At 37.0% G+C, this 12333-nt stretch overlaps 2 protein-coding genes across 3 annotated transcripts in view; one reads left to right on the top strand and one right to left on the bottom strand.

Moving 5' to 3' along the window:
- Window positions 1-12333, bottom strand: part of HERC1 (HECT and RLD domain containing E3 ubiquitin protein ligase family member 1) — a 193418-nt gene that overhangs the window by 43843 nt on the left and 137242 nt on the right. The window contains exons 40-45 of one of the 2 annotated variants that reach the window (XM_069482949.1): window positions 10730-10890; window positions 4863-4979; window positions 4406-4637; window positions 2513-2637; window positions 1307-1527; window positions 92-360 (exon numbers count right to left, since the gene is read on the bottom strand). In XM_069482949.1, coding sequence (XP_069339050.1) covers window positions 92-360; window positions 1307-1527; window positions 2513-2637; window positions 4406-4637; window positions 4863-4979; window positions 10730-10890 — 1125 coding nt within the window. The remainder of the gene's footprint in view (window positions 1-91; window positions 361-1306; window positions 1528-2512; window positions 2638-4405; window positions 4638-4862; window positions 4980-10729; window positions 10891-12333) is intronic. The other variant, XM_069482959.1, reaches the window with a different exon arrangement.
- Window positions 1-12333, top strand: part of USP3 (ubiquitin specific peptidase 3) — a 186991-nt gene that overhangs the window by 138599 nt on the left and 36059 nt on the right. The window lies entirely within an intron of this gene.

Raw genomic sequence — 12333 nt, 5'->3', positions numbered from 1 at the left:
TCCTCACAAGAAAAAATCTACAGTTTCCATGTCTTAAGGTATGAGACGCTCTCATTCAGAGGGTCTGGATATTTACACAATTTCAAGGTACCTTTCAGAACTTGTTGTCTTGGATTTGGTCTTCAGGGCTAAGTACTTCTCCCTGCAGCTGCCACATAACAGGTAGTATGGATTTCCACTTCCACATTCACCACCGAACCAGCCATCCACATAGGAGCCATTGCTGCGATAGCCCTGGCGGTTTGCACTGCGCCCGCAGCCGGGGTGGTTTCTCTTCATGTGCTGATTGAAGCTGACCACGCTGCATTCACACAGTTCACACACCACCACTTCTTCCCTGTCTTCAGACTCACAAACATGCTGCACAAAATGATTTCATACCGAATTATTACAGTTAATTTAACATAAAATTAAGAAGCGACAAATAGATTATTGAAATTAACTACTTTGTTTACATACGCTGGAATATTTCCAAGATGTTCGTTAATGCTACATAAAAAATTTCTTCCAAATTAGAATTTAGATCATACAATCTGAAGGTGTTTTTGCCCTCCGTCACTCTAATAAGTTCTAAGTAAGTGATCGTTCTAATGAGAAAAGAGTTAATGAACATGACAATCTGCCCTATCTCAAAATGATTTTTTTTTAAAACCTGGCTAGTAGAAAGAACTAATTTTCATCTGGGCATAAAATGCATAATGAATTTCTGAGAAAAATCATGAGGATTCATTTACCTATTGACATAGTAGATTTTCTTTCGTGTAGGACTTACACCTATGAGCTTTTTGGTCTCCCTGCTATAAAAATGTAATGCTAACAAATGTATATATACAAACCCATCATGTACTCTGCCCTTGAATAGAGGTATTTACAAGATCTAGGTGATCACTGGTTCATAGCATGAGGCATTACACTGATTAAATGGAACCTATGAAGGAGAAGAGCATGCATTCAGATAGCAATGTGAGCATAGCAGCAGCCATGTTATAAAACCCAGCAGTATCTACTGGGACCTGATGCCTGTTTTGTAATCTATCTTTGACATCAGAATCAAATATTACCGCAATGTGGCTCTACTCATCTAGTCTGGGGAAAGCAGCAATAAAATTGCACAGAGAAAACAAGAGACTTTTTCTTATTAGTTTGTAGGTATCAAAGTAACATCAAGCATTAAATCCCCAAACCTCAGGATGAGATATAAGACTTTTAGAGTGTTTTAATTCTAGGCAACGCTGCTGTTAGTAAGCTGTATGAACAGGAGGGCAGGAAAATAAGTCAGAGCAGCCCCCGCTGCAGTCACACACACCCAGGTAGGCCAATCCAGTACCTCTGGGATCCACATTCCCAGAATATCATTGTCACTGGTCAGGTCTTGTCCAAACATAGCTTCCATTGCTTCATCATCAAGATCAATTTCCAATTCCTCATCTAAATTAAAGTCATACAACGCCCCAGGGTCTTGCTGCAAAGATATTCCTTCTCTCCGACTTTGATTCCTGTGGGCCTGCACAGAGCGGTATAACCCCGCTCAGAACAAAACAAGAAAGGCATTTTATTTGCATGAATAAAATAATTCTGAATATTTCGCCAGTCTTTAACTTTCACACATGTAGGTGAGAACCTATCTCAGCTGACTTATTGAATCCCAGACCATAAACTTCAAATTGTACCTATCACATGTGTTTCCTCTACTGTAAAATGGAGATAATAGCATTCATAACTCACTGTGCCATTGATAGGTTTAAATAAGATAATCCATGCAAGATACTTTATAATGTTAATTATATAGGAAAAAATCTCAATAAATGTGAGATGTTATTATTCCTTTAGGTTTATTTTTTAAAAATAAGTCCCTTTTCAATTATATGGTAAATATAAATCCTACATTTTCTAGGATAGTCTCAATTTCTCACTGTTCCCATACATTATTGAATCATCACTTATGTTCTACTATTTCAATGATCAAATTCTGTTCTGACAAATCACATATTCAGGTTTTTAGTTTGAAAAATATATTCCCTATAATTTACACTTTACATGCCCAGAACATAATGCTAGAAGATTTACTAATGTAATCAGGGAATCTGGGCCTTACCTAGCAGTGAAGCCCTAAGGTCCACAGAGTACATCAGAAAAGCCAGTGCCTACTTTTCTGGCACAGCGCCCTTTCCAGTTCCTTCTCACCACTGATGCTAACTATCAAACATGCATCATTGCTTTCTAAATTATAACTGACTGAGGGCAGGAGGAGCATTTATAAAATTTCTCAATATCTACAAGTGGCCAGTACAGTCTTCAGCACCCAAAGGACTTAAAAATAAATCTATGAATGTATACTATGATTTCAATTAAGTAAAATTATATGTAGAAAATAATATGCAAATAGTTGTTCTATTAACGTGGAAGAACTGAGTACTTAGTTTCATTAGTTTACACCTTCTTTAATGTTGCTTTTGTATCGATTTTAAAATAAAATCTTTCACAAAGAGAAGGATATGAAACATATAATTACCTGCTCTTGCTAGCAACGTGCGAGCAGCTAAATCAAACTTATGCCTTCTTGTTACTGCTGAGCGACCCCTAGCTGGTGGTCCACTTCCAGAAGCTGCATTCTCGGTATGATCCAAATTATCAGGGCTACAAGTGCAATTTCAAAAGCAACACGAATTTTTAAAAACCGTGAAAAGAAAGCATAGGTGCAAGCTTGGGTGTGGTATTACTTTTTCTCCAAATATCACTAAGAATAAAATATGTTTACGATAAAATTTGCAATGTATCTTTTGTCCGTTGTAAAATTCCTCAGTTATAGATACATCATATCCTGTGCCCTGAGCAATAATTTTATCTGGTTTTTAATTCCATCAATAATGAAATGATGTTTAATGCATGTTCAAATTCAAACAAAATCAAATATGACCTTAACAAAATCCTAAATGATTAAATACTTAAAATTTGAAATGATTGAGAATCCTTGCCTAGGAGAAACAGATATTTCAAAATACACTATGAAAATATTCACTGAGCTTGTTAGAAAAAGTCTGCATGTTACATAAGACACAAGCCTTAAAAACAATATGACTCCATGGTGAAAATGAAAAATGAAGATTTAAAGTCATAAGAAATGATGAAAGGAAAAGATTTTAGGGGGAATTGTACAATATTTTATTACATCTCATTTTAGGGTAGGTATTATCACGGAAATCTTTTTACAACCTAAAAAAGGGGCACATAATACTATAGAAAAGATAAAAATATAAATTTAATTATATTAAGAGACAGAAAAGATTTAAAAGTTCATTTCTAGCAAATGCATTAATTAAATCAACTTCTAATATTAGGGTGAACATGATTTTATATTATTTATGAGATAAAATTATTTTATCAGGGCCGTGCGCGGTGGCTCACGCCTGTAATCCTAGCACTCTGGGAGGCCGAGGCGGGAGGATTCCTTAAGCTCAGGAGTTCGAGACCAGCCTGAGCAAGAGCGAGACCCTGTCTCTACTAAAAAAAAAAAAAAGATATAAAGAAATGATCTGGACAGCTAAAAAAAATATAGGAAAAATTAACCGGGCATGGTGGTGCATGCCTGCAGTCCCAGCTACTTGGGAAGCTGAGGCAGGAGGATTGCTTGAGCCCAGGAGTTTGAGGTTGCTGTGAGCTAGGCTGACACCACGGCACTCTAGTCTGGGCAACAGAGCGAGACTCTGTCTCAAAAAAAAAAAAAAAAAAAAAAAAAAAAAAAAAATTATTTTATCAGCATGTTTCTTTTACTTCAGAATAAACTTGTTTTCATTTTCAGTTTCCCTTTTCAGCTCAATTTTACACAAAAATCATGAATTTCCTTCTTGCCATGAAAACGTATTCAAATCCAAACTTGTGGCTGGGCGCAGTGGCTCATGCCTGTAATCCTAGCACTCTGGGAGGCGGAGGCAGGTGGATCATTTGAGCTCAGGAGCTCGAAACCAGCCTGAGTAAGAGCGAGACTCTGTCTCTACTAAAAAAATAGAAAGAAATTATATGGACAACTAAAAATATATATAGAAAAAATTAGACGGATATGGTGGTGCATGCCTGTAGTCCCAGCTACTCGGGAGGCTGAGGCAGGAGGATTGCTTGAGCCCAGGAGTTTGAGGTTGCTGTGAGCTAGGCTGACACCACGGCACTCTAGTCTGGGCAACAGAGCGAGACTCAGTCTCAAAAAAAAAGAAAAAAAGAAAAAAAAATCCAAACTTGTCATGTCACTTTTACCCTTCACAGAAACATAAGCTTACAACTAAAACATCCATCTTTTCATATACCTATAGTTATCAACTTTACACACCATTAGAGGCGTTTATGAAGGGATACAAATGGGGCTTTGAAATTTATAACACATGTAACAGAAACACAGAAATTGGAATTTCACCTTTCACTAAAGCCTTCCTCCATTTCAGCAGCATCAGCTGATGGTATGTCTCCTGGTGACTGCAAATAACAGGGATCATTTGACTTCCCACCACTGCCTAGAGCAGCTGCTCCATGCCTGGAATCTGCTGTGCTGCCTGACTGGGGCTCTTCCTCATCCTCATGTCCAGGGTGCTCGATCATCCACATGGCAAGGACAGTGATATTCTGGGCATCAGCCTCTCCTCGAGCACCTATACAAGGAGGGGAAAAAAAGTCTGATATTACCTTTAGGCAAAGTAATCATTTATTTATATTACCAGTTTAAGAATGGTAACATTCTTATGATGTCTTTGTTACAAAATCTGGTGTTAAAAATCTTATTAAGTTTTATAGTCTCTTAAAAAATATGTTGCCTTTAATGAGATACGACTTCTCATATCTGCATATACTGACTGATATATAAAAACTTATCCTACCTGTAGCTTCCATGGCTTTGGCAATCTGCCGAAGAGAGAATCCCATTTCCAGTAAGGGGACTGCAATTGCTGGAGGAGGAGGAGAAGTTGAAAGTCTGCTGCTTGGGTCTGACAAGGCTGAGACAAAAGAAAGAGAAGTGAGGCCCTAAATATCACTATATACCATGAATAAAAACTGTACTAAGAGATAACCATAAGTCTCCAATTTCCTAGTACTGTCCAAATATAATGAAATTTTACTTTACTAAGAATACACTAACTGTACAACTAATTGTGATTAAATGTGTTATAACTATATAAGGTTTTTCACATAGATAAACCTGCTAATAATACAAGATAAACCTGTTGGAAAATTCTTTATAAAAGTATCTTATTTTGAAATAATTTCCCACTGACAAAAGATTTAAAACTTATGCAAATTTGAAAAATAATACAAAAAATTCATTTTCCCCTGCTCTACTGGAAAGTAAGCTATCAGACATGATGCTCTATCTCACTGAATATGTTAATATATAACTCCTACAAATAAGGACATTATCTTGCATAATCACAATACAACTATCAAAGTCAAGAAATTAGTAGCATTATCATCTAATCCAGATCCTATTCTTATTTCAACAAATGTCCCAATAATGTTCTTTATAGCAAAGGATCCAATCCAGGATTATCTTTGCATTTTATTTAGTTGTTAGGTCTCTTTGGTTGCCTTCAATCACTTTGATTCTTTGAAGATTACAGGCCAGTTATTTTGTATAATGTCCTTCAATTCGGGTTTATCTGATGTTTCTTCATGACTAGTTCCAGGTTATGCTTTTTGGCAGGAGTACCACAAAAGTGATGCTCATTACATTCTATTAGATGATACATAATTTCAATTTGTCCCATTACTGGTGATGTTAACCTTGATTGCTTGAGTTAGGTGATATCTGCCAGGATTCTCCACTGTAAAGTTACTCTTTTTCCCTCCCTTTCCAATTAGTTAGTATTTGTGTGTACTATAAGAATATCTAAATATCCCATTCCTCATCAAAGTTTTGCTCACATCCATTTATGTTTACTGGCTGAATTACTATTATGATAGTTCACAATGTTGGTTTTCTAATTCCATCATTCCTTTTAGATTGATCAGTCGGTATTCTATTCCAAGGCAAAATTTCTCCTTTCTCCATTCATATGGCCTTACAGATTCTTATTGTATTCGTGAGTTATTATCTGTTACTATGATTATTTATTTTGATGCCCCAAAGGTCTCAGATTTGGCCAGGGAAAGCCCCCTCAACCTAGTTTTTGTTTCTGAGGCATGCATCCATCATTCTCTGAGCACTTTATTAGTTTTTGGCATGCGTTACTACAGGCTCATTTTATTCTCAGCCCTGAAATCAGACATTTCTCCCAGAAAGTCTGGGTTCCTTTTAGTAGAGAATGTATTTAGAAGACAAGATCTGGGCATTAGGTGTATTTATTGCTACTGAAGCATCACTGCTCCCAGGCTATCTCAGTGGACAGTGCCAGATTAGACTCACCCTGCTTGGCTCTGATACTTGGTGCTGGGCCATATGAACATTTTCTCACACCACTCAGACTCTAGTATTCTAAGCCAGGCCACTACCGTAATACATGGAGCCCTTCTCACTCTAATATGGCTCTGATATCCCACTCTGGGTCACCATGCTACCCACCTCCCAAACCCTGTTGGCATGAATGCCTATCTAGCTTAGCTCCACCTAACAGGAGAGGGGGAGAGGATGGGCTTTAAGGCTCTCATTTTTGCTTTAAACATATTACAACTGCTTTAGTGGTAGTAGTCCTGCTGTGACTGACAGAATTCTGCTTCTGACCATGATGGAATAACGGAGACTAGATTTACCCTCTCAAACGACTAAAAAACCAGACAAAAATTTATCAAATAATGGTCTTCAGACACTGGGCAACAAGCAGTGTAGGACAGTGATCCCTGAGAGAAGGAAAACAAATGAAGTAAGCAGTACACCTGCCTCAGCTTATTGCCTGGAGAGGATTTCAAGGTGCAGTGCAGGGAAGGTGAACCCAAACTAAACTCATTGGTCTCTCTGAGTTGAGAAGACAGATCTAAGAATTCAGGGAGACCACGGTGGCTAGAATTCACAGGGCAGGATACCAGAAAGGAGCAAGCTACATGGAAAGGCGAGAACTGTACAAAAAGAGAGCTCCAGAAATGTGTAGAGGGGGCCCCTCGTCACCTCAAGTCTTTAGTTGATGCAGAAGATACCCAAGGATAGGGAAAGAGCCACCAAGAAGGAACCTCACAAAGGATTGAGAACAGTTAGTGTTAACACAACTCAGAATAAAAAACCTTTATAAAGCTTAAGGCAAAGTATTAATACTAGCTCACTAGTAGGGAAAAATTAGCTCCAGACTAAAGGCTGTCCTGGTCCCAATTAACAAAGTTTAAAAGTGAGCCTTGAAAGGATCATATTGTTTCCAAGTAACTTAACTGTATCCCAGAACAAAGCTAAAGTATATTTAAAGAAATACAAAATATCCAGCACCCAACAAGGCAAAAATTCACAATGTCTGGTATCCAATAAAAAATTACCAACCATGCAAAGAAACAGGAAAATACAACTCAAAATGAGGGGAAAAATAAATCAATAGAAACAGGCCCAGAAACGAGACAAATGATAAAGAAAGTAAAGAAAGACATTAAAACAGGTATTATAAATACAGATACAGTTGATTCTCATTATTCACAGATTCCATATTTGTAAATGTGTCTACTCGATAAAATTTATTTGTAACTCCAACATCAATACTCATGTGCTTTTGTGATCATTTGTGAAAAGCACAGAGGGCCAAAATATTCGAGTCTCCCAACAAACATGTTCATAGCTGAGGTCAAACAAGGTAAAGCTCTGCCTTCTTGTTTCAGCTGTCATTTTATAAACAAGTGTCCTTTACACAGTCTATTTAATGCTGCATTTTGTTTTTGTTTTTTTTTTTCTTGCATTTTTCGTGCTTTTTGTTGGTGATTTCACTGCTTAAAATGGCCCTGAAGCATAGTGTTGAAGTGCTGTCTAGTAAACTGCAATGTGCCTTATGGAGAAAATACATGTAAACTTCATTCATGCATGAGTTATAGTGTTGTTGGCCATGAGTTCAATGTTAACAAATAGTGCATATAAAATACGGTGTCTTTAAACAGAAAGACACATAAAACAAGGTTATACAGTATATTGATCAGTTGATGAAAATCTAACAAGAAGCTCACAGGAACCTAACCCTGTATTTCCCCTAAGAGCAATGGTTTAGTATTTGCTAATTCATGTTCACAGTGACTTTCTAGAACATAACTATTAACTATAGTTATGTTCTATAGTTATGTTTCATAGTTATTTGCAATAGTTACGTTAAATAAGATTTCACTGTTATTCCACGCATTCAGTAAGGCAGACGAAAGATTGATCATGTTAAATAGACGTGGAAGACGAAGGAAAAGGAAAAAAGACCCAAATCAAACTTTTAGAGATGAAGACTACAGTATCTGAATGAAAAAATAAATTGGATGGATTAACAGCAGATTACATACTGCAGAAAAAAAGATCAATGAATCAGAAGACACAGCAATAAAAATATCAAAAATGAATAATTTTTATGGAACTTATAACAGGTATAAAGTTAAATGTATGACAAGAAAAGTATAAATGCTGAGAAAGGTGAAACAAAAGCTTTTTTTTCCTTTTTACTACGTATGAAGTGGTGTAATATCACTCGAAGGTAGATTGTGATAATTAAAGACGTATATTATAAACTTGAAAGTAATCTATAAAAATACAAAACAAAGTACAATTGACCCTTGAACAACACAGGTTTGAACTGCTTGGGTCCACTCATACATGGATTTTCTTCCACTTCTGCCACCTCTGAGATAGCAAGAACAGCCCCTTCTCTTCCTCCTCCTCCTCATCCTATTCAATGTGAAGACAACAAGAATGAAGACTTTTATGATGATCCACTTCCACTTAATGAATCCTAAATGTTTTCTCTTCTTTATGATTTTCTTAATAACATATTCTTTTTTCTATCTTACTTTAAGAATACAGTATATAATGCATATGACATATAAAATATGTGTTAATTGACTGTTTATGCTATCAGTAAGGCTTTTGGTCAGCAGTAGGCTATTAGTAGTTAAGTTTTGGGGCAGTTAAAAGTCATACATAGGCCGGGCGTGGTGGCTCACACCTGTAATCCTAGCACTCTGGGAGGCCGAGGTGGGTGGATCACTCCAGGTCAGGAGTTCGAGACCAGCCTGAGCAAGAGAGAGACCCCGTCTCTACTAAAAAATAGAAAGAAATTATCTGGCCAACTAAAAATATATAGAAAAAATTAGCCGGGCATGGTGGCACATGCCTGTAGTCCCAGCTACTTGGGAGGCTGAGGCAGGAGGATGGCTTGAGCCCAGGAGTTTGAGGCTGCTGTGAGCTAGGCTGACGCCACGGCACTCACTCTAGCCCAGGCAACAGCGAGACTCTGTCTCAAAAAAAAAAAAAAGAAAAGTCATACATAGATTTTCAACTGGGCAGGGGGTTGGTGCCCCAACACCGGCACAGTTCAAGGGTCAACTGTATAGTTAATAAGCCAACAAAGGAGATAAAATGGAATAATAAAAAATACTTATTTCATCCAAAGAAGGTAGAAAAGGAGGAAAAAGGGAACAGAGAACAGATGGAACAAAACAGAAAGATGGTAGATTTAAACCCAACCATATTCATAACCACATTAATATAAATGGTCTAAACACTCCAATTAAAAGGCAGAGGCCATCAGACTGGATTAAAAAACCAAGATCCAACTACAAGATGCCTTTAAGAAACCCACTTTAAAACACAAATAAAAACACAAATGGTTAAAAGTAAAATGATGGGAGAAGATAAACCATTCTAACGCTAATTTTTTTAAAAGCAAGACTGGCTATATTAGTATCAGAGAAAGCAGATTTCAGGACAAAGAATATTACCAGGGATAAAGAAAGACATTTCATAATGATAAAGAAGTCAATTCATTAAAAGGACATAAGAATCCCAAATATTTGTGAACCTAATGACAGACCTTTAAAATACATGAAATAAAAACTGAAAAATGAAAAGGGGAAATCCACAGCAGTCACAATTTCAACACCACTCTTTCAGTAACTGATACAACAAGCAGACAAAAAAAAAATCAGTAAAGATAAAGAAGACTTGGACAACACTATCAACCCATTTGACCTGCTAAATAATTTTGAGAACACTCAGCAACAGTACAATACACGTTTTTTCCAAGTGTACATGGAATATTTACCAAAACAGACCATCTTCTAGGCTATAAGAAAGTTTCAACAAATGTAAAAGGATTCAAATTATACAAGATATTCTCTGATGATAATAAAAGTAGAAATCAATAACAGAAAAATATCTAGAACATCCCCAAATATTTGAAAACTGAATAACATACTTCCAGATAACCTATAGGTCAAAGAAGATATCAAAGGGAAATTATAAATTTAAACTGAAAATGAAAACATAGCATTTCAAAATGTGTGGATTACAGCTAACACAGTGCTTGGAGGGAAATTTATAGCACTAAAAATGGCTACATTGGGAAAGAAGAAAGGTCTGATATGACTGATGTACATATAGCCCATTATTTCTCTTCCAAATAGCTATAATTAAAACTACAGCTTCAAAATGAAGAAGACAGCTCAGTTTCATGGGGCAGTTCCCCTTCATTAAAATCACTGTTAAAATAAAGTCTCACATAAAATAAAAAATAAAGTCCCATAAAATAAAGTCCTACACATCTGGAATGCCAAGAGGTTTGGATGTTATAATGCATGACAGCACACGCACCTGTGCGGTTAGCTGGCCTTGTTGACTGGGAATCAGGAGAAGTTAAGCTTTGCCTCCTTCCTACTTCATCAGAAGGAGAGGTTGGTAATGATGATATTGGAGGAGTCTGTGCACGACGTGTGGGAAGTACAGTGGTAGTTGGGTAACTAGAGAACATTTGCCTTCAAGAAAATAACAGTGGTTAGCATAAAAATCCAATTAGAAAATAATATACACATCATAATCTTTTTATAGAAGAATATGCAACCTGGAAGATTAAACAGGTTAGCCATAGTTTAATGGAGGGTGGGGAGAGAAAGATTCCTCAGTTTTAAAACTTATTATCTCATAGTTACTCATTTATTACATAGTATCTCATTTATTACTTCCACTACGTAAGTAATAAAAACTTATCATTTGTTCAGCAAAATGCCAGCAACACAGCAGGTGGGAGGAATACAGCAGTTAAGAAAATAGATGAAAAATCTCTGCCTTCATGGAGCTTTCCTTCTACTATAATACCAAGATGACAGAGGTATTTTGATATGCATACAATAGCTAGAAAGTAAAGACTTAAAGATAGATAACTTACAGTTACTTTAAATATAAACTCACTAGCTAATCATGGAATTATTCACATGGATTCAAAGTAATAGTTTATAGGCAAGTTATGGAAAGAAAAGGTAACTGTCCAGCCACCCAGCACAACTGAAAAATAGTACATGAATGATATGCCAACTGTGCAGAGGGGGAAAGGTACAGGGGAGGCAGCCCCTCTCAAGCTGAGAGGGTAGACATTGTCCAGAGAATAAAGTCCAGGAAGATCCTCACTGACTTCTCTTTAGATTTGTCCAAAAGAACTAGGAATTGCTAAGCATCAAAAAAAAAAAAACACTGTTTACCCAATCAAGTAACTGTGATACAATGGTATACACAGGGAGTAGTTCTCTGATTTTTCTCCTGCTAAATGTTTGGCCAGGCAGAGGCAATTGCAGCTCTAACAAAATTCCAGCCATTGCAGGGAAACAAAGACTGAGAAGAAAGGGTAAGTCAAAAGGCCTGGTGATTGCCTATGGCAGCAAGGGGGCGTGATTTTACCACTGAATCCCATATTTACATTTGTCAAAGCTTGAAAGGTGACAAGGAGTCACACTGTTACTGATCCTCTGTGGATGCCTTGAATTCCATAATTGCCAGAGAGATTAAAAACCATATTACAGTGTCCTATCATTCCTTCTTTCTTGAACAGAACCATCTCCTGAAAGTATTATTCAAGTGAGAAAGCTAAGAAGCAGGAGATGTATGGGGACTGAAAATGGTAGCTACTAGGATTAGTGCTCCTTCTGCACAAGACCATAGCAGTAATTCTCAAACTGTGAGCTGAAGACCGCTGCATCACTAGGGAAACTTAACTAAAATGCAAACTATGGGCCCCACCAGACCTACTGAATCAGACTTGCTCGGATATACAGACCCAGAGGTTTAAAAAGGCTCCCAGGTGGCTCTTGTGCACACCAAAAATTGAGAATCACTATAATTATAGCAACTCTCCAGTTCCACTCTCTAAGATGCTGATCTGCACACAATGGGAGCAATAATGATCTGTCAACTAAGGAAAGGGGAGA

The sequence above is a fragment of the Eulemur rufifrons genome, chromosome 2 (genome assembly GCF_041146395.1).
Source record: "Eulemur rufifrons isolate Redbay chromosome 2, OSU_ERuf_1, whole genome shotgun sequence".
Taxonomy (NCBI): domain Eukaryota; kingdom Metazoa; phylum Chordata; class Mammalia; order Primates; family Lemuridae; genus Eulemur; species Eulemur rufifrons.
The sequence above is the reverse complement of the archived record's forward strand: the minus strand, read 5'-3'. Positions and strand labels throughout refer to the sequence as shown.